Raw genomic sequence first — 23,083 nt, forward strand, 5'->3', positions numbered from 1 at the left:
GAACTGCATTTGGCTGTTTCTTTTTGGTTAGGTCTGTCAGTGGGGCAGCGATTTGGCTGTATTGCGGTACAAATCGCCTATAATAACCAGCCAAGCCTAAGAAGGATTGGACCTGTTTCTTTGACTTTAGGACAGGCCACTTTTGGATAGCATTCACTTTAGCCAGTAGGGGGTTGATAGTTCCTTGACCCACCTGGTGTTCGAGGTAAGTCACTCTGTTTAGGCCTATTTGACACTTCTTAGCCTTAACAGTTAGTCCTGCCTCTCTTATGCGCTCAAAGACTTTTTGTAGATGCTCCAGGTGTTCTGCCCATGAATCAAAATAGATGGCCACATCAAGGTAGGCGACTGCAGATTCTCCCAATCCTGCTAGGAGACCATCTACAAATTTTTGGAAGGTGGCGAGTGCATTTTGTAGCCTGAAAGGGAGCACATTAAATTCATACAGCCCTACATGGGTGATGAAGGCTGACCTTTCCTTGGAGGATTCATCCAGTGGTACTTTCCAGTACCTCTTGGTTAAGTCTAAGGTAGAGATGAACTGGGCACATCCCCGTTTCTCCAATAGCTTATTTGTGCATGGCATTGGATAGTTGTCTGGGCGCGTTACAGCATTTAGCTTACGGTAGTCCACGCAAAAGCGTATCTCCCCATCTGGTTTGGGAACTAGAACCACTGGAGATGCCCATGCACTTCCAGAGGGGCAGATTACACCCATCTGTAACATATCCTGGATCTCCCGTTCTACAGCAGCTTTGGCTTGAGGAGACACCCGGTAAGGTTGGGCTCTAATTGGGCGAGTATTACCTGTGTCAATGGAGTGGTATGCCCGTTTGGTCTGTCCTAGGATGGCTGAGAACACTGGCACGAAGCTAGTGCACAGCTCCTTGATCTGCTGTCGCTCCATATGTCAGAGAGTCATTGAGAGGTTCAGCTCTTCCATGACACCGTCACTTTTTCCTATGTAGTAGACGCCTTCAGATCACTCAGCGTCCTCACCTCCCTGGGCTGTAAACTGACAAACCTTTAATTCTCTGGAATAAGAGGGCTTTAGAGAATTAACATGGTACACTTCAGGCTTTAGGTTTGAGGTGGGGGATGCTATGAGAGAGTTAACGGCACGCAGGCCCTCTTGGACCGTGAATGGCCTTTCCCACAATGCTTCCATCTTATTGGCCTGGAGTGCCTTCAAGACCATGACCTGGTCCCTACTTTGAAGGAATGTTCTCTGGCATGTTTATCATACTAGGCTTTTTGCTCTTCCTGGGCATGATTTAGGTTTTTCTCTAGCAAGGGCTAAAGAGGTTCGGAGGGTGCTTTGTAGGTTGTTTACAAAGTTCAGAATGTTAGTTCCTGGAGAAGGCGTAAACCCCTCCCATTGCTGCTTCACCAACTTTAATGGCCCCTTAACCTTGCGGCCATACACAAGTTCAAATGGTGCAAACCCTAAACTGGCATGTGGTACAGCTCTGTAGGCAAAGAGCAACTGCTGCAACACTAGGTCCCAATCACTGGAGTGCTCACTTACGTGTTATGACCCCCCATGATCCATTAAACTTTTCCACCAGGCCATTTGTTTGATGGTGGTAAGGAGTAACAACAAGTGGTTCACCCCATGAGCTTCCCAAAGGCTTTTCATGGTTCCTGCCAGGAAATTAGTTCCCAAATCCATAAGGATGTTGGAGGGCCAACATACCCTGGCAAAAATGTCTGTTGCCTGGCACACACTTTTAGTTCTGGTGTTGCTTAGAGCTACTGCTTCCGGCCATCGAGTGGCAAAATCCATGAAAGTCAGTATGTACTGCTTTTCTCTGGGTGTCTTTTTTGGAAAAGGACCCAGAGTATCCACAGCTGCTTGCTGAAATGGAACCTCAATTATGGGGAGTGTCTGGATAGGGGCTTTGACTTGGTCTTGGGGTTTTCCCACATTTTGGCACACCTCACCAGACTGGACATAGGTGGAAACGTCCTTGCCCATTCCCTCCCAGTGAAAGGACTTCCCCAAACAGTCTTTGGTCCTGTTCACCCCAGCATGGCCACTAGGATGATCATGGGCTAAGCTCAAGAGCTTTACTTAGTACTTAGTTGGAACTACCAACTGTCTTTGAGGATGCCAGTCTTCCTGGTGCCCACCAGAAAGAGTTTCCTTGTATAAAAGTCCTCTTTCTACAACAAACTGCGATTGATTAGACGAGCTGAGAGGCAGTGGGTTGTTCCGTGCTGCCATCCAAGCTCCCTGGAGGCTTTCATCTGCTTCCTGCTCGGCTTCCTCACTGGATTGTGGACTTGGGCTTGGTCCCTCTGAAAGCGATGTAGGTAATGGGACTGTTTCTGTTGACCGTGAACCACTGTCCGCTGGTGCACTATGTTGTGTTTCAGGCTCCGGTTGAGCCTCTTGCGCAGGTTTAGCTGCTGCTGCCAGTGCGGGCTTGGTGGTGCCCTCTGGTGTTGGAGTTGCCGATGGGGTTGCAAGCGCTGGATTCAGTGCTGGCAATGGTTCTGCTGCTGGGTGCTCTGCCAGTTCCAGTTCTGGGACTGGCTCTAGCTGGGTCTCTGCGACTGGATCCACTACTGCTGTTGCAGACGTTGGCATGGGGTCCGGTTCCAACACCTCAGTCTGGGTTTGTGGTAACACAGACTGGGCCCTTGTAGAAGGCTCAGGAACAGAGCGAGGTGTGAAGGCTTGCTTAGCCTGGCTGAGAGTGACCATTCCCACCCTCTTGGCTAGCTTCACATGGTTGGCCAGCTCTTCCCCCAGCAGCATGGGAATGGGATAATCATCATAGACTGCAAAAGTCCACATTCCTGACCCGCCCTTGTACTGGACAGGCAACTTGGCTATAGGCAAGTCAAAAGAGGTTGACTTGAAGGGTTGAATCATCACTTGGGCCTCTGGGTTGATTAATTTGGGGTCCACTAGGGATTGGTGGATAGCTGACACCTGTGCTCCAGTGTCCCTCCATGCGATAACCACCTTCCCGCCCACACTCACAGTTTCCCTTCACTCTGAGGATATCTGGGAGGCATCTGGGCCTGAGGACCTTTGGTGTGACCCCGGTGCAATGAACTGCAATCCACTGGGGTTCTTGGGGCAGTTGGCCTTTACATGCCCAGCTCGTTACATTTAAAACATCGCCCAGCTGACTGGTCACTGGGGCGAGGTGGGTTGCTGGAGAATGGTGTGGTGGGATGATAAGGTATCTGAGGTTTTCCTTGGGGTGTAGGTGGGGCCTGGGGCTGCCCCCGGTAGTATGGGGTGGTCTTGGGGTGCCCCTTCTGCTATCCCCCCAAACTGCGACCAGGGTTGTTCCTCTCTGCTACTTCCATCCATTTTGTTCCCATTTGCCCTGCCTCTCTGGCAGTCTGGGACTGCTCGTATCGATCAGCATAAGAAGCAAGACTTTCTGCTGAGTCCATTTTCTTATCCCATAAACACTGTTTTACATCATCATTGGTCATAGTCAGGAACTGTTCATGGACAACCAAATCCCACATTCCTTCAAAGCTAGTTACACCCCTTCCTTTGACCCATTTATCTAACAAATCCTTCATCTGGTTTACATAAGCCACATTACTTAGTCCAGCCCCTCTCTTAAGGGCTCTAAATTTTACTCTGTAAGTTTCAGGTGTAATTTGAAATTGCTTCAAAACCAAATCCTTAAATTTACCATAGTCAGAAGCATCCTCAATAGGCATCTTGTTGAATATGTCCAGAGCTCTTCCAGTCAATTTTGCTACCAATGTGGTCATCTTGTGATCTTCAGGAATTGCATGGAGGGTACACAGTCTCTCAAAGGTGATGAAATATTCAGCAGTATCACTGGATTCATCATACTGTGGACATAGTAGCTCCCATGTGTGGATTTTTGGGGAGGTGGAGCCAGCGGCTGAAGGGTTCTGTCATTTCCACGCCATCACCTCCAGTTCATGTTTCCTCTCTTTTTCTCTCTCCTTCTCAGCATGCTGCCTCTCTTTCCCTCTCCTCCGTAGCAGCTTTTCTCTGGCCACTTGTGCATCAATCACCATCTGTTCTAATTCCAGTTGTCTTTCATGTACGTTCTTTCTTCCTTCAGCTTCCAATTTGGCTAAATCTAGTTTCTTTTGGACATCACTTTCTGTCATCCTAGCCTCCCTGCGCTTAATCTAGCCTAACCTGAGAGCTGGAAAGAAAAAGAGAAGAAAAAAACCAAAACAAAACCCAGCTTGTGAATTACCTTGCTGTAGCTTAACTACTTCGCCCTGAGGTAGAGAAGAAGAAGGGGAAAAAAAAAAAACCCCTCCAGCTGCTCTCAGCTAAAAACAAAAGTGTCCTTTAAAAACAAAACAAAAAAACCTCCCTGACTTCAAGCATCCAAAAGAAAAAATATTTTCTTTTTAAAATCCTAAGGTCTGTGCTTCTGGTTCAAAATGATCCCACTGTTCTGCCACCATGTCAGGGTCCCCATGTCTGTACCCTAGAGTTCAGAGTGGGGAGGGAACCCTGACATGATGATGTACAGCTTATCAAAGGCAACCCAATATTAATTCAACTTTGAGGTCCTAAGTGAGAAAAAACAGATTTCATGCAACTGTGCTGTATGGTTTCAGAAGTCAACACCCAAACTAATCTGATTATGGTCTTAATAGAACAAACAATATCTGGACTATGATGAATACCGAACCACATCAAATTGACCTTTTCCATCTTAACACTTTTTCCATTTAATAGTGTTTAACTCCTCTCTCTATGAAACGCCATTTACCTTTAATTGTTACCTGGTTTTATTCTCTTAACATACTGTTCTAAAGGACGTACTTTAAAACTTTTTTTTCTCTGTTACAGATTTACTGGGAAAATAACGAAATAAAATACGGAGTTTTCTCTACTGGAATATATTTCATGGACCAGTGGGGAGAGACCCTATGCTGTTAGAAGGAAAAGGAAGACTTAAGGAAATGAGAGAACAGCAATATAAAACCAGACAAGAATTTTCTATTTTTGTAATATATTAAGGCCATAGTGTTTAAGAATTCTCTTCCAACTCGTGTTTTGCAGTAATACTTTGAAACAAAGACATCCCTAGAAGGAAAGGTCAGATACTGCGTGGCATGCTCAGCAAGAACTTTCATTCTAACAAAGGTGGACCTTCAAAATATTTTAATCTTAACAGGACATCATCAGTTTTATGGGTTTTTCATTCTTTTTTAGTCTCCAAAGCTCCAAAACTTTTTGTGGGATTACAAGTTCAGTTGACAGACTGTTCATGATAAATAGCCAATAGCTGCAGAAGACAAACTCTTTACGTGGATGCCATTGTGCTATCTGAACAGAATGCCATGACTTTAAGGCACTTCTCATAAGTCGTCCTTCTTTGCCTTGCACTCATCATATCCTTAAAAATATTAAAAGTGCAACTAGCTTGATTTTATATACATTTTAAAAAAATAATGGCGTGGGCGAAGTTCTTGCGGAAACCTGCGGGTAACCTTGGAAAAGTGTATCAGCCTGGAAGTATGTTGTCCTTGGCCCCTACCAAAGGCTTGTTAAATGAGCCAGGACAAAACAGTTGCTTTCTTAACAGTGCTGTACAGGTAAGAAAAGATTGTCACCACTTTTACACGTGGTTTTTTTTTTTTTGGTAAACAAGTTGATGTTTACAGAAAATTGTATTATGAATACATATCTGTTCTTTTTGAAAGGCTCTTAAAGCTTTTATGTAATGTATATGTTTCTTGCACTGTAGAAGTACAGTAAGTTTTTCATTTATGGTTTTGACTGTGATCATGCTTTTCTTAATCTGCTGATAATGATCCATACTGAATTTATGTTGGGCAGGATATGTTTGTAGTCATATTAATTCACAAAGTGTACCAGACAACTTTCTTAATTGGACCAGGGTTTTTCTTTTTTACCTAAACTACTGTCACTTGAGAATTTAGTGTATAAATCTATGCTGCTTAATCCAAATTGTTTTTGTTGGTACCTTGGAATGAATTCTGTTTTATCCTTTTTTTTGGTCAAAGACCTGATTCTAATCTCAGGCATGTGTATATAGCAACAAATCTATATAGTATCTATGATCAGAAACTTGTTCCATGTTCCCTTCTTATCAAGGAAATAAAACATAGATTTGCTTTTGCTGTATAAAAGCATATATATTAAAAATATATTTAAAAATTTTCTTACATGTGTATGTCTTGCTACATACTGCATGATTTTTAGAACTGTAGTTCATCTATCAACATGTTCTAAATACCATCGTAGGTTTCAAAATTTACCATAAATAAAGCTTAAAGGCATTCTCCTGGTGATAAACTTCCTTTCAGAGGGCAGCTATTTTGTGCCTAAATATAGAGCTATTTTTTATGTTCTGTAGGTCAGTCCCACAAATGCATATTATTCTCCTAACTGTGATGCCAGCCCAATAAAAAGCCCTTGTTAGCGTGGGAGAAAACCTAGTTCCACAATATATGATAACCTTTCCCATGTTGCCAGTGGGCAGAATACCAACAAGAATCAGTTTGAGTAGTGTTGGATCTCAAAAGGTTTTGATGTCAAACAAAATTTTTAGTGAAATTCAATTTTTAACATGCATATTGCTGTGTTTTCTGTTTGTCCTTCATTATTCTGCTGTAGGGCATCTTTCCTATTCTTGATATTTACGCTATCTTTAAAAAGGATGAAAGGGAACATCGGTCTCTTGTTGCACTACACTTTAGTGAGATCTATTGTAAAACAGTTTCATGTAAAAAGCTAAACAATACAAACAATGTGTAGCCTTCGAGATCATACCAGCGTAACTACATTGCAGTACTCTTTAGATTATGGTGGCAATTTTGTCCTTTGACAAAGAGTTTGCAGCATCAATGGATCTATGCCAGCTGTCAAAATGTTACTATTTTTAAATTGTCTGGCTGTATTTTTATTTAAACCAACATGGAATGATATGGATACAGCAGAATGAATATGCTGCTTTACATTCATTTTAACGGGAACAACCTGACCTGTGTTCAGTTTAGTTTTGCTTTTCCCTTAGGGTGCCCTAAAATTAAACCCAAAGTCCATTTTTAGTTATAGTTTTAGACAGTCCTACCACCCCCCAATCCACAGATGTTAACAGAGAATTCAGAGGAGAGATAATAGACAACAATGTCCTTTTATAAGGAGGAGTGTGTTGTTTTTTCTGTCCCTTTCCCCTTCCTCCCACCTATAAAAGTATTCTGTACTCTGACTTTTTCAAATGTACTTTATTCATTTTAGCATCTATTTTTATTTCTTGTAGTAATTATTATGCTAATATTGTACATGCCACATAAAGTTAAAAAAAATAGTCTAATAAATATGGTTAAATGAATCTTACATTTTTAGGTAAGAAGTTCTTGGACTAGGATCCTTATTTTCTGTTCCACTTTATTTTTCTTGTAGGTTTTATGGCAGCTTGACATATTCCGACGGAGTTTAAGAGGCCTAACTGGACATATCTGTCAGGGAGATGCTTGCATATTTTGTGCTTTAAAGGTAAATACTGAATATTTCAAATGGAAGTTAAATCAAATTGTACTTCCAGTTTTCCTATCTATTTCATGAAATGGGGAGACTAATTTTCATCAGAATAAAGTAGTACTTTTCAGACACTAACCATTGGTACACGTGTTCAGTCTGCTGTGGAGAGAGACCTTACTAATGAGGATTTAATCTCTAGGTGTATGTAAATTGCAGCCAATGTTTCAAAATTTTGTTCACATCTATGTAGCAGAGGCACATTTATATTTTAAACAAAATGTGAATTCCAACTTTGTCCCTTGTATAGATGACTTAAACTGTTTGAAAGTTAATAATTAGCATGATACAGTTTGCCATTTTGGAATCTTGTGTTTTAAGTGTGTTGACCATATCTTATCAAAAGGTAACCCTGTTTTATAAGTTCTAAGACGTTTGTAACTGCATAATCGACTTTAAGTGTATTTGGGTTATTTTTCCCCGTTTGAAAGCAGTGAGCAGTTATCGTAGTTACTGGATAATTAAAATAAAGCTCGTAAGTGCTACATGTTTGTACATCAGCATCAAATCTAAATATTTCAACTATTGTCTGACACATTTACATCTAAAACTGCATCAAAATTTCCTTGAAGTTCATAAACAAATGTTCTGTTCTAGTCCATGTTTTTTATGCTGCCTTCTTTATTGTAGTATTTGATTGCCTATGTTTAACATTGGGGGAAATAGCCAAATAAGTAAGATTAAGGGGGTAAGGGGAAACCTCACACGCTTTGCGTGGATTTTTATTCCTGTGTGTGTTCTTGGCTAACTGAAATTCCACAGTAAACACATCTTTGAGATTCTAATATGATCATGTGGAATGGGTAGTGATATGTAGAACTTAAGAGTAGCTGATACAACATGGAATATGGGGAAAAATACGTTCAATGAAGAGATACTTTTCTGCCTGTGGTACATTTACTTTGTATGTAAGTACAGCCCTGCTTTTTGGGAGTACATCTATCTGTTGTACTGCCTGAATTTGTGGTCCGAGGTGTGTGTACAGCACACAGATAAGGAGCAGAACAGCTTGGTTGTCAGCTGCATTTCCTTTGGGCTGTGTGGGTTTCAAAGTGCCTCTGAACAAGTAGTATTACATGCTGTGCAGCACAACTGGACTAGAATGGTGCAAGTGAAGACTGAATGAAAGGGAGTTGAAAGGAAATCAGGCAACAAGATTTGGATTTCGAGGTATAGAGGGTGGTTAAAATAAAACAAAATGGGAGGGGTAAAAATAAGAGAATAGGAAGAACACTTTGTCCTACATGTGGGGGTTTGGGGAGAAATTCCCAAAGGTTTTCTGTATTTCTTCTGTTCAGAATTTATTCAGTTGTTCTTTTGTAAAGGCTTGAAGGTAGACCTAAAAATCTTTGTTTTGGTTCATGAGTGTGACTATCTATACAACCTTGCCTACTGCTTGTGTTTCTTGGAAGTGGCAAGGCATTTAAATTATTAAAAATCCTGTTCTCATACAGGATCTCAAGATTCTTAATTTTAATACTCTGATGGATCCAAAAACTGAACCAGCGGGCAGAGCAGAGAGGTGGCACATGATAAATATTTACAAATCAAAGTGAACTGAATGTTTGATTTTATAAATGTTAACCTCCATTTTCTGGAGGCCTTGCTTGTAATTTTTATCAAAGTAATAACATCGTAACTGGTGTTTTGGGGGGCAGGGGAGAAGTTAAATATTGTACTGCCATTTTGATATTAACTGGAATATGGTTTGTAGCATCACCTTTTTTCATGAACATCCGAGACTAGCTTAACTGTTGTATCTGAAGATCTGTTGGACAGAGCATCCAAAGAAGTGGAGAATTTAGAGTTGATATGACTTTCCTTATAAGACTAAGAATTTGAAACCTAAAACTAATTCCTAGAAATGGATTTCACCTACCACCTTAGTTTTTGCCTGTTGTTTAATGTCTCAAATTATTTCAACTGCTTAACTTCATGTCCCCTCAATTTTTTAGCTTTGAATAACTAGACCAGTACATACAAATACCTCTGCTGGGCTAAAGTTATTTAGTCTTTATGTAACCTTCAATAAGTCTGTTCCATAGTTATTTCAAGCACGCACCCACAGTATACTTAACTCTAGCGTCAGCTGACCCAGCTTCTTATAACTTTCACTGGTTCTGCAGTTAACTGACATAATTATAGTATTTTTCAGTATCCCTATACAAACTTCTTGTTAAAAAAACAAAACAAATGGGGTGCTGATCGTAGCCATCCCTAACAGGGGAAGTGTATAATTTCTAAACAAGTATTTTGCATATTTCTTTACCATTTTAGAGAGAGGTGTATCTTTATAATCTACCTATTTACATTATTTTTACAAAATCAGTCATTCATTAAATAATGCTCAGGTTACTCTAACATTTCATCCATGTGGAATGCACACCAGCTGTAAAGCTAAACTGATAGATAACACATGGCTTGCTAACTATTTTAGTGACTAAGATATAAAGTAAGCTTATAAATATGGACAGTATAAAAGCCGTGAATAAGTATTAATCAGTTCTATACATTTTTATGATTTTAATAGGCCAAGTGTAAAATCTGCTTGCCTGCTCTATAATGATATGGCTCAGCTTAGTCAGAGTAAAGTGTATAATAGACCACATCTCAGCAAAAACACAGAAATGAGATTGATTTGGAAGGAAACGATCGATCAATTTCAAAATGTACAATTACTACATTGTATGTTTTTATATCCATTTAATATTGGATAGGTAAAGAAAGCTAATGGGATTTTTTACTTAAACAGAATTTTGTATTAAATGCAGTGGCATAATTTCCTTTCAGCAGTAACATTTATTTATGAATTGTTGGCCTGTGCTGATATAATATGAAAAAGAAATGTCAGTGAAATTATCAATCATTTCACTTACTTCCAGACAATATTTGCACAGTTTCAACACAGTCGAGAAAAGGCACTACCATCAGATAATATGAGGCATGCCTTGGCTGAAAGCTTTAAAGATGAACAGCGTTTTCAGCTTGGCTTAATGGATGATGCAGCGGAATGCTTTGTAAGTATTTACAATGGTGTTAATTTGTTTCTTAAGAGTTTTTCTTGGGGTTTTTTTGTGTTTTGTTTTGGTACGTTGCCAAATTGGCTCCTTGCATTAAACTCTGACAGTTTACTCTTGCAGAGTATCAGAGTAACAGCCGTGTTAGTCGGTGAGAAAACCTGGATTTGTGCTGGAAATGGCCAAACCTGAAGATTACTTTAGATAAGCTATTACCAGCAGGACAGTGGGGTGGGAGGAGGTATTGTTTCATATTCTCTGTGTATATATAAAGTCTGCTGCAGTTTCCACGGTATGCATCTGATGAAGTGAGCTGTAGCTCACGAAAGCTCATGCTCAAATAAATTGGTTAGTCTCTAAGGTGCCACAAGTACTCCTTTTCTTCTTGCAGAGTAGTGGAATAGGTCCTGAAGGATTTATTATATTTATTTATTAAGGCCCTTGTACAACACAGTGTTTGATTATTTTTACCAAGTGGATATTATGCATTTACCAGTGATTTTTTCTCCTCTCCAGTTGAAAGTACCATCTTGTACAAAAATTTTCGAAATAAGCTGTTCAGTACAGAAAGAGCATTGAACCCAGTCAGCAGTTCTAAGACTTGAACTGTGCTCTTCAGATTACCCAACTGAGTTGCTATTTTAATGAAATACAGTATACTCTTGATCAATGAGATGTGCTTAACACAGTGAAAGAAACTCACATTTTCATTAGATTAAATAAGTGTGACATAGCCATTTCTGTTTGTATTTCATGTACTAAAACATAGCTCACACATCTAAGAAATATTTCGCTGGACATGTAGACTAGTCAGTTGCCTGGTGTTTAGCTCATTTAATGTGAGGGTTGTCCACAAAAGGTAATTGCTTCAAATATTATATAACATGAAATGGTGCCTGCTGATCATAGATTTGAGGTATGAGGTTATATGTCTGTCTTAAATGCTCATGTAGGCAAATCTTATCTGAAATCCTCCTATTGTTTAGCACCAGAGTGGTACTAGAACCAATGGTGGGAATGCTAATGTAGACAAAGATAGACTTTTTTTACCATGCTGTCGTCTAAAGTTGCTCATTGCATTGGTGGGAGATCCCTGAAAAAATGTTAATGTAGAGAGAGTCTTAAATTTTCATACAGATCCTGTCATCCCTGATGGGGCACACTATTGTACCAGTAGCTTCAAATTGTTTCTAATGGCTTGTAGACTCAATGAATGACTTGTATCTTTATTGTATTTCAACTCTTGTTTTCCATGCACAAATTTGGGATGGCTGACTCACTTTCTCTCCTTTTTTTGTAAATTGATCTAGATTGTAAGCTCCTTAGTGAACATAAATCACCTTGTGTCCATGTAGTGCTACATGACTGTTAAGTAAACATTCCGTCTGTCCCAATATGGTTAAGATTTTCAGAGCAGCTTTATAAAAAATTACTGCTTGCTTCATTTAAGTTATTACTACTCTCCTTCATATTTCATAATGAAACTGGGACAAGACATTTTGAAACAACGTGAGCCAAGTTCTTTACTGGTGTAAATTGGCACATCTCCATTGAATTCTGAGGACTTGGCCCTGTTTCTCATACTCTGAAAAGCAATGAAAAGATTGCTTAGAAAAACTTTCTTGTTTGTAATGCACCGATTTGATACCTGATTGCATGGAAGTGATCTAGTAACTAATTACAGTAATTGGTTACTGAGGTGCTGTTTGTATCGATTAACAAGATTGATATCAAGCTTAATAGTATTTCATTTTGATTCATGTTATAGCCTACTATAATTAGATTAATTTTCTGCAAGGAGCACTCCCAGTCTGCAACTGGGCCACTGTTCCTCTTGGTTCTTCTAGCTTGATTAGCTCCACCCGCTAGCTGTTTGACAACTTGTGCCGACCTAGCACTGACCCTTCTTGCTGCAGTTTGTGGTGTATCCTCAGTTTTTAGATCGAGATGGGCAAACTTTTTGGCCCAAGGGCCAAACTGTAAAACTTTATGGAGGGCCTCTGCAGCCTGGACCCCACCCCTGTCCGCCCTCTCCCACTTCCCGCCCGCTGACTGCGCCCCCTCAGAACCCGTGACCCATCCAAACCCTCCCCCCCGTCCCCTGACTGCCCCGACCCCTATCCACACCTCCACCCCCTGACAGGCCCCCCGGGACTCCCATGCCTATCCAACCCCCCAGTTCCCCATACCCTGACTGCCCCAAACCAATCCAACCCCCCTGCTCCCTGTCCCAACTGCCCCGCCCCATCCTAACCGCCCATCCAACTGCCCCCTGCTCCCCGTCCCCTGACTGCCCCCTGGGACCTCCTGCCCCTTATCTACCCCCCTGCTCCCCGCCACCTTACCATGCTGCTCACAGCAGCAGTACTGGCTTATTGGAAAGCCTGGGAGGTGGGTGGGAGGACACAAGCTGCGCCGCTCGCACGGCGGCGTGGCTGTGGGGGAGGGGAGACAGCAGGGGAGGAACCGGAGGCTGGCCTCCCTGGCCGGGAGCTCAAGGGCCAGGCAGGACAGTCCCATGGGCCGAATGTGGCCCTTGGACCGTAGTTTGCCCACCTCTGTTCTAGATACTTTGCAGCTGATTAGCTGCAGCTCCTTACTGGAAAAGAGCATCACTATGAAGCAACAACACTTTTCAGCAAGGCATACCTGGTATTAAAAACATCTGTGGTTGAGGTATTTGTTACCTGCTGTGTGGGACCTTCACCCTGCCGTGAGAAGCCAGGGAAACCCCAAGAAACATGACCCCGTCCCTTTGAATGCATGGCCTCATCCAGCATGGGAGGAGCTAGAACTGAGGCAGAGACCTGGAGAAGTGTGTAGTGGGGTCAGAGTGGCCTCGCATCATATTTTTTCCCTCTTTTACTCTGTTTACAGGATGGAGGGGAGAGCTCTGTATTTTCCTCTGCTTGAAGTGTCTGCATCACAGGGTATCATTTAAGTCTCTTCCCCCCACCCCCCCGCCGAGCACTGTTAGGAGCGGTCATCATCCTGAGGGAAGCGCTACAAGGGGCTTTGTACTGGGTGTGCCTGCCAGGTATTCCCGTCTTTACTCTGATGGAGGGCAGTTCATTCAAGGACTTTGAGACAGTGGATGGAAGACGCTGAATGTTTTCTTGAAGAGAAGTCCCTTCCCTGATTCAAGAGCAAAGAAGGGTGTTGAGGTTAAAGACCTGGAAATGCTCTATGGAAGAGTTGAAAGTCTAGTGCTCTGGCTTCCTCCTTGCTCAAAGTAATATTGCTGGCAAAAGAACTCTGGTTCTGAACATAGGAAGGAGCTCTGTGGCGCATTCATACTGAGAACTGGCCTCTGGAACTGAAGAAATCTACCTCTTGCTCCTTCCCTCACCAGGCTTTTGCTGGTCCCTATTGACTTCCCAAGAGATCCTGTTATAAGTTTCTCTTCCAAAGATCCAAACAAAGGCTCCCAGAAACAAAAGTAAGCCAGTATAGTGTGCCAAGCTAGATGATGATAGTGTTAAATCTCCCCTTTCCTATCTTGGGTGGCAGGTGTGAATTCTTCTAGCAGCACTGGTACACATCCAAGAGACACTGGATTCCCTGTGTGGTGTGATCAGGAAACTTTGTGGACTTGGCTTCTCTCCTAAAAACTTGCAAATTAATCTATTCACCCATCTCCTTCTGCCCAGAAAAGACTGAGGCTGTAGGCAAGGCTTTGTACCCATTCCCTGTACATGAAAATAGTAGTGCAAGTCCAGGAGCAGAAACACTTTGTGCTCAGACACTATGGTGACCGTGGAGGGGGGGAACCCTACTGGAACCACATAGAAACGTACTCTGCTGTTTGTGGTACTGAAGCTGTCCAGAGGGTTCTGAGCTTAGTTTTTAGATCTGACCTAGATTAACTCCTTTCTTTCTCACAAGACTATCTGGACTGTCATAGCAGTGGTGGAGACAAGAAACTTCTTTGCATTCATAGACATCAGCTATCATCTGTCATTGCGTCTCTGTTCCATCTTTGTATTTCTCACTGATCCATGATGATTATGCCATTGAGCCTTGCTTCAACTACCGAGTAGGTGACAATGGTTTAAATGCAGATTCACCAAACTGGTGAACTACACTAGTAGGGGGTTGCTTTCATTTCTCTGGAGTCAATTGGAAATTCTTGGGATAGAGAAGACAAAGGCAGTTGGCCCAAGGGATTATAAAGGGGATGGTGATCAGTTGTTTTCCATGTCCACTGAAGGTAGGACAGGAAGTCATGGGCTTAATCTGCAGCAAGGGAGATTTAGATTAGCTATTAGGAAAAGTTTTCTAACTACAGTATAAGGGTAGTTAAGCTCTGGAATAGGCTTCCAGGGATAGAGATGGAGTCCCCATTGTTCAACACTTTTAAGAACAAGTTGGACAAACACCAATCAGGGTGGTCTAGGTTTACTTGGTCCTTGTCACAGCTGACTTGATGATTTCTCAAGGTCCCTTCCAGTCCTACATTTCTATGATTGTGGGACACTTTTGGTGGACTTCTGGGACCCCAGTCGAGGGGGCTTCATCTACACTGCATAGCAATAGAGTTTGAATCCTGGATCCCAGCTTGACTCTGGCTCAGACCTACCACCTCTGCAGGGCCCTAGGACTCTTGAGCTGAGTCTGAGCAATTTGTGTGTAGATGGAATGGAGGTTTGGGCTCAAGCCTGAGTCTGAGCCCGGGCTTATGTTGCAGTGTAGGCATACCCTTAAGGTACTTCTTGCAGAAAGGAAAACTTTGGTCCCAGCTTATAAATTGACTTTTTACAAAGGAGACCAAAGTCTGGAAGGCCACTCAGGTAACACTAATTTTATTTTGCAGTTCTGTTTTCTTAATGCTAGAAACTTTGATTGGGTATAGGCTGTCATGAACCAGGATAGTGATCAATGCAAATTGCCTGCCAACATTTAGGAGGTAAATTTGCTGGAGCTAACAGGAGCAGTGGCCGGAATAATACACTACTGGTAATGTTCACAGAAAGTGAATTGATAAAAGATAAAAATCCAGCTATTTACAACGTCGTCATTTCATTTAGGAAAATATACTTGAGAGAATTCATTTCCACGTTGTGCCAAGCTGTGAAACAGACATGTGCACTTCTAAATCCTGCATCACTCATCAGAAGTTTGCTATGACACTATATGAACAGGTAAGATCTTTGTGTTACAACTTTATCTGTTTTATTTCCAATTTTATGAATTTGTGAAAATAAAAACATCCTGTTTACTTGTAGTGTGTATGCCGAAGTTGTGGGGCATCATCAGATCCCTTGCCTTTTACAGAATTTGTGCGCTACATTTCTACAACAGCCCTGTGGTAAGTTCCTTTTCTCCTCATTCCCCTGTCCAACTCCTCCCTCCCCTGCAAAATTCAAAATTCCATGCAAATTAGTCCTATAAATGTTCATATTTTGTATGTTTTTTCTTTGCTGAAATTGACATATGATAAATGATCCAAAAAAAAATTTAAATAGTAAATAAGAGGGTGGAGAGGACTTGATCGAGGTATTCAGAATCAAGGATATGGTGCAAAACTAGCTTTCCCTTCTGTTTAACCTGTCACTGAACAAGGAAGTGCTCTAAATTGACTGCTCTTTAATTTGAAGTAATAAAAAAATACTTCATGCAGTGCTTATTTCACCTGTGTCATTGACTGCTGCAGGAGGATCAAACACCTACTGGAGCTAGCCTTCTGAGAAGGATGGAAAATTTATGGTCACTAAAATACGAGTAGTAATGCAAAAAATCCCTCTCCCCTACTGCCCACTACTGTATCTTTTTCAGATTCCTTATTTATATTTGTATAAACACTTCTGTATATTTCTTGGAACAGCAGACAAGCTGGTCTACTACTGGCAGTAATATGGATATATGCTGGGGTAAAAGGCAGGAAGGTGGCATGAGAGAAATATGTTTCAGTAGTTGAAGAGTGAAATGAGCAGTGACCAGACAAGGTTTTAGTTGTGATAATGGAGAGGAAATGATGGATTTTTGAGAAGTTATAGATTGGAAAAGTAACAGGATTTAGTAGTGTGAAAGAAAAGAGTGAAAAATGACAAAGTTATGAGCCCAGGTGACAAGAAAGATGGTGGAATCTTAAATTAAATTGTGATTTTTTTTTTATGGTTTGCATGCCAATTCAAATGCTTGTCTTAAATTTTCTCTTATTAGAAAAACTCTTGAATATTCCTAAAATAGTTAAAGGTGACATGCAAAGGATTCTTAATTTTTGTTGTTGCTTTTCCTTGAGGTATGAGAGGTTTTTTTAATCTAATGTCATCAGGTCCGGTCTCCTCTGGTTTTGCAGGAGTATCTCCAGTGTGTCTGTGTGTTTTGTGAACTTTGTGCGTTACCTGAAAGTGGAGCTGTTTATATAGAGAGGGTCATGTGGAGGTTTTTATAATATAAGAAATCCCTCCACAAACACTGGAAATAAACTCTTCAGGTCTTCTTTATATATCCATAAAACAGCATAGAGAAGGGCACATAATATTTTTTTAAAATGTTCTCTTGGTGTACTGGGAACTCTTGTATGGAAGTGAGATGAAAACTGATGGGCAAACTCCCTGCCTGAGGATTTTATCTTCCTTTCATGGTTTTTGAAGGCATCCTTCAAAAAGTGGAAGTTTAAATCCTAGTGAGGAAAACAGAAAGAAGCATAAACTCTCTCTGACAAATGAAGAGTAAAACTATAACTAGGAAGGCCAAAAAAGAATTTGAAGAACAGGTAGCCAAAGACTCAAAGTAATAACAAAACATTTTTTTGAGTACATCAGAAGCAGGAAGCCTGCTAAACAACCAGTGGGGATGATCAAAAGAGCATTCAAGGACGATAAGGGCATTGCAGAGAAAGTAAATGAATTCTTTGCATCGGTCTTCATGGTTGAGGATGTGAGGGAGAGTCACAAACCTGAGCCATTCTTTTTAGGTAACACATCTGAGGAACTGTCCCAGATTGAGGTGTCATTAGATGAGATTTTGGAACAAATTGATAAACTAAACAGTAATAAGTCACAAGGACCAGATGGTATGCACTCAAGAGATCTGAAAGAACTCAAATGTGAAATTGCAGGACTACTAACTGTAGTTTGTAGCCTATCATTTAAATCAGCTTCTGTATCAAATGACTGGAGGATAGTTTACGTGACACCAATTTTTATAAAGGGCTCCAGAGGTGACCCCAGCAATTACAGGCCAGTAAGCCTGACTTAAGTACCAGGCAAATGGTTGAAACTATAATAAAGAACAAAATTGTCAGACACATAGATGAACATAATTTGTTGGGGAAGAGTCAACATGGTTTTTGTAAAGGGAACTCATGCCTCACCAATCTACTAGAATTCTTTGAGGGGGGGTCAACAAGCATGTGGACAAGGGGGACCCAGTGGATATAGTGTATTTAGATTTTCAGAAAGCCTTTGACAGGGTCCCTGACCAAAGGCTCTTAACCAAAGTAAGCAGTCATTGGATAAGAGGGAAGGTCCTCTTATGGATTGGTAACTGGTTAAAAGATAAGAAACAAAGGGTTAGAAATAAATGGTCAGTTTTCAGAATGGAGAGAGGTAAATAGCGGTGTTCCCACAGTGGCAATCAAAAAAGCGAACACAGAATTTTGGGAGTCATTAAGAAAGGGATAGATAATAAGACAGAAAATATATTGCCTCTATATAAATTCTATATGAATTCATCTTTAATATTGATTGCAGATGTGGTCGCCCCATCTCAAAGATATATTGGAATTGGAAAAGGTTCGGAAAAGGGCAACAAAAATGATTGGGGGTATGGAATGGCTGCCATATGAGGAGAGATTAATAAGACTGGGACGTTTCAGCTTGGATAGATATGATAGAGGTCTATAAAATCATGACCGGTGTGGAAAAAGTAAATAAGGAAGTTTTTTTACTCCTCATAAAACAAACTAGAGGTCACCAAATGAAATTAATAGGCAGCAGTTTAAAACAAACAAAAGGAAGTATTTTTTCACACAACACAGTCAATCTGTGGAACTCCTTGCCAGAGGATGTTGTGAAGGCCAAGATTATAACAGGGTTCAAAAAAGAACTAGATAAGCCATTGGTGGACCTATCCTCCATGAATTTATTAGCCAGGATGGGCAGGGATGGTGTCCCTAGCCTCTGTTTGCTAGAAGCTGGGAATGGGTGACAGGGTATGGAACACTTGATGAGTACCTGTTCTGTTTATTCCCTCTGAAGCACCTGGCATTGGCCACTGTCAGATGACATTTGGTCTGACCCAGTATTTCTATTCCTATGGTTGAAAACAATTACTATACATTAGAATTAACCTCTAATGAGTCACCTCTTGCTTCCATCAATTGTAAACTTTTTCAAGCTGATTATTTCAGTAAGAGGTTAAAGTTAACTTATTCCATACAAAAATTCTGCTGTTCAGCAGACTCTTTACTAAGATCAACTAATTTTATGGCATAGTTCCTAGTGGACTACCCTCTCACTTGAAACATAATCAGGTCAGGTTTAAGACACACTGCAGTGCAATTGTAGGGAAACGTGTGCTTGTCTGCAGTCCACATTATAATCCTCCTATCTTGACAGAGGGCTTCGGGGCTGATTAATCTACAATTTCAGGAGAAATAAATTCACTAAAGAAAAAATATTGGCAAATAATTGCATTAATTCTTAGGTATACATTGCCACACTAAATTTTTGAAGCATTACTGAGGTAGTTTAAATCTGTTTACTATTAAGGTGAATGATTTCTAATGAAATGTGTTTTTATTTCATGTTTACAGCAATGAAGTTGACAGAATGATGGAAAGGCATGAGCGTCTCAAGCCAGAAATGTTTGCAGAATTGCTACAGGCAGCAAATACTACTGATGACTTCAGGAAGTGCCCTGTAAGTAAACAGAATAAACAATTCTTACATTTCTGTGGTTTAGACACAGGAAATAATTTCCTAGGATTCAGATTCAGTAATATTTTGAACTGCATTTGAGTGCAGCTCAACTTTAAACATGCAAACGCTTGCATCTACTCTTTGAGCGACAGTTTCAGTACTTACCTATGCATGCAGCTATCATCTGTGTATGAGGGTTTGCACATACAAAATTGTTGACACACAAATGGCCATTGTGAAAATGAGGTACTTAAGTCCATGTTTTGTTAGTTGAAGCTCTTCACTTACTTACGTGGCTGTACTTGATGAACCTGAATGATAAATGCTGACTAAATGCAGTTTCCTTTAGGCTGGTTTTTGGTAGTGGTATGGCTTGATAAAACAGACTGTCTTCCATTTGGTTCATCTCAAGTCTCCTCTTTCTTGCTTATGCCTGCCTTCCTCTCACTCTGTCTCTGTCTCTCATATAATTGTCTGCCTTTGTGTTCTAGTACTGTTTGTTTCAGGGCCATAGAGAAATATTCCAGAAAAATACTAAACAGTGATCAAAGAGAAGAAAATAATAATAAAGTCAGTGTCCTCCATCTCATAAGTTTGCCATAAGCGGTTGGGGGGAATGAAGCCTAGCTAGCATTGAAGATGACATGATCAGGATGTGTGTCCAATATTTTATAACAGTATGAGATTACATGCCTTCATGGTTGCTACTGACAATTTAGAGGTAATAAATTTAAACTTGAGGCTAGGAAAGAAGTGTGGAACTTCTTTATTTTTACTCTGGTCATCCAATAACTTTCTCATTTTCTAAGTTGTTGGCATGTTCACTCTTTTGTGTGTCACTTTTTTTTCTTCTAGAGTAACTGTGGTCAAAAAATAAAAATCCGTCGTGTTCTCATGAACTGCCCTGAGATTGTGACAATTGGTTTAGTCTGGGATTCGGAACATTCTGACCTGACAGAAGATGTCATGCGGAATCTGGCAACACAACTTTATCTTCCTGGGGTATCTGAATTAAAACTAATCTATCTTGTTTTTAAAATTTCAGTCCCAACAGCTGATGCATCATGCTCATGCCTTTCCTCATATCTTTTTTTTTTCCTCTTAAAATAAGTTAATATATACCTAACTTTGGAATTACAATTAACATTTAAAAAATAGATCAGGGAGTATATTTTGTGTGAACTAATATTATATTGATCTTCACAACACATCTGTGGTAAAGTGATGATAACCCCATTTTATGGTTGGGGAACTGAAGCATCGAGAGTAATGGCAAAATTGTCAAGTGTCTGCTAACTTGAGATGGCTAGGGCCTGATTTTCAGACTTCATGGCATTTTTATAGTGTTTTATATGTTCAAGGCACAGGTCTAATCGACATTGAGTACCCAGAAAATGAACACCTAGTGAGTGGCCACTTGTAGAAAACTTGGTTTAAGTGATTCCAAAGTATCAGTTCTCTATGGTGACATTCAACTGCTTTAACCATGAGACCATCCTTTCTTTTCCTGCAGTCCTCACCTCATTTACTGTATACCTTCAAATTTCTGCAGTAAATGAAGCAAAAGTCCTAAAAACATACTTGTCCATCACACAATGGATTAGTTCTCTGAGCATCAGTCATCTTGTACACAGAATGAGGCAGGGATACTTTAGAAATTACATGTTCATGTAACTCCTGTCATAATGCAGATAGACACACAAGAAGACATGCATGCAGCCTTGACTTAATCTAACTTTACAATCTCAGACATGCTTTTTCTTTAATCTATGCATAATCATTTTTACAGCTGTTCTATAGGGTTACAGATGAACAGGCCAAAAATAGTGAACTTTTTCTTGTGGGTATGATTTGCTACACGAGTCGACATTACTGTGCCTTTGCCTTTCATACGAAGAGTTGCAAGTGGGTGCTGTTCGATGATGCAAATGTGAAAGAGGTAGGCTTTGTATTATTGCTGCTAGATTTAATGACCTTTATTTTTTTAATGGTACGTTGCGCCCCACATATTTTTTCTGCATTAAAACAGAACTTATTCTTTTGACACCAGACTTAAAATACAAACAAATGTCCTCATTTTCATGAAAAGTAGTTTGACAAGTCAGTTTTAAGTGTTATAAAAAAAATGAACTTCACTGTTCTTAAAATGTGCAATAATTGGATAGTAGATGTTAGTGCGATTTTTCTTAAAAATATAGGTTTAATAAGTAATGAATATGATAAACTCTGGCTGGTATCTGTAATGTGTTGATATTTACTATGCTGACTCATATGCAAATGTTTGCTTTTCTGCCCTAACTTGCATACATTTAAAATGAATAGTACAGCTGCAGTTGTTCTGTGTTTTCAGGATCAGACATTCAATTCATGTAAAATGTCTTTGTTTTATAAAGATATGCTGAAATTTGGGTTTAAGTACCAATTAGTTTTATATTTGCAAAAATATGGGCATTTTCTTATTAGGTTGGAACAAAATGGAAAGATGTGGTCTCCAAGTGCATTCGATGTCACTTTCAGCCATTGCTGCTATTTTATGCTAACCCAGATGGTACAGCTGTATCGACGGAAGATGCTCCTAAGCATATCGTTCACTGGTCTCATTACAAAGCAGCTGCAGGACATGGAGATGACTTGGGTAATAAAAGTTTTGACTAATACCATTTTTAATAGAATATGACCAATATCTGGAGGGTAATTGATTAGCTGTCCTGATCTTAAGTGCCTTTATCAATAATTATCTAAATGTCCTGATAGCATTTGGTGTGTGTATACTTAACATTAGAACTATCAAAAATAATGTTTTGTTGCAAATGTAAAAATGTGGATTGAGACACAGTTAAAGGATTCCTAACTAGAAACGTTCTTTAACTGTAAAAATTCACATGGCTAAAAAATTAAAATTACACAGTGGAAAAATATAGTAAATCTTACTTCTCTAAGTTGGTACAGTCAACCTGCAGAACTCCTTGCTGGAGGATGTTGTGAAGGCCAAGACTATAATAGGGTTTAAAAAAGAACTAGATAACCTCATGGAGGATAGGTCCATCAATGGCTATCATCCAGGATGGGCAGGGATGTAAAACCATGCTCTGAAGTGTCCCTAGCCTTTGTATGGCAGAAGCTGGGAATGGGCGACAGGGGATGGATCACTTGATGGTTACCTGTTCTGTTCATTCCCTCTGAAGCACCTGGCATTGGCCACTGTCGGAAGACAGGATACTAGTCTAGATGGCCATTGGTCTGACCCAGTATGGCTGCTGTTATGGTCTTATGCTGACCTAAGTGATCTCACTTAACCAAGAAAGAGAGAACTTTGATTTTTCTATTGTGTGGGGTTCTGTTTTGTTTGTGACTAAATAGTATAACTAATTGTATTTATTTGGTAAACAGTATTTAATATGTAGTCATGGCATGTTTGTCTGCATGAGAGTAGATGGGTGACGGTGTATTTGTATTGTTTTTTTTGATACCCCCAAAATAGGATAAAACTGAAAAAATGTTTTGAGGAAAAACTGTGAGCAAGTGATAACAGTTCATAACCTTGAAGCCTTGAGGTTGCAGGAAACATCTTATTTAGGGATTCATTATGGAAGGGCAGTGTAGTCTCTGTGCCTGGTCAGAATCTAGCCCTTCAACTCTGTAGTGTTTGGCTGTTGTTT

General features: G+C 40.2%; 1 protein-coding gene across 1 annotated transcript in view; it reads left to right on the forward strand.

Moving 5' to 3' along the window:
• Positions 1 to 23,083, forward strand: part of USP53 (ubiquitin specific peptidase 53) — a 64,166-nt gene that overhangs the window by 15,084 nt on the left and 25,999 nt on the right. The window contains exons 2-10 of the mRNA XM_077815171.1: positions 4,823 to 5,571; positions 7,406 to 7,498; positions 10,423 to 10,557; positions 15,585 to 15,698; positions 15,783 to 15,865; positions 19,319 to 19,424; positions 20,280 to 20,426; positions 21,214 to 21,363; positions 21,888 to 22,059. Of these exons, the coding sequence (XP_077671297.1) occupies positions 5,428 to 5,571; positions 7,406 to 7,498; positions 10,423 to 10,557; positions 15,585 to 15,698; positions 15,783 to 15,865; positions 19,319 to 19,424; positions 20,280 to 20,426; positions 21,214 to 21,363; positions 21,888 to 22,059 (1,144 nt within the window). The 5' untranslated portion in view covers positions 4,823 to 5,427. The remainder of the gene's footprint in view (positions 1 to 4,822; positions 5,572 to 7,405; positions 7,499 to 10,422; positions 10,558 to 15,584; positions 15,699 to 15,782; positions 15,866 to 19,318; positions 19,425 to 20,279; positions 20,427 to 21,213; positions 21,364 to 21,887; positions 22,060 to 23,083) is intronic.

The sequence above is a fragment of the Eretmochelys imbricata genome, chromosome 4 (genome assembly GCF_965152235.1).
Source record: "Eretmochelys imbricata isolate rEreImb1 chromosome 4, rEreImb1.hap1, whole genome shotgun sequence".
In the NCBI taxonomy this organism is placed as follows: Eukaryota; Metazoa; Chordata; order Testudines; family Cheloniidae; genus Eretmochelys; species Eretmochelys imbricata.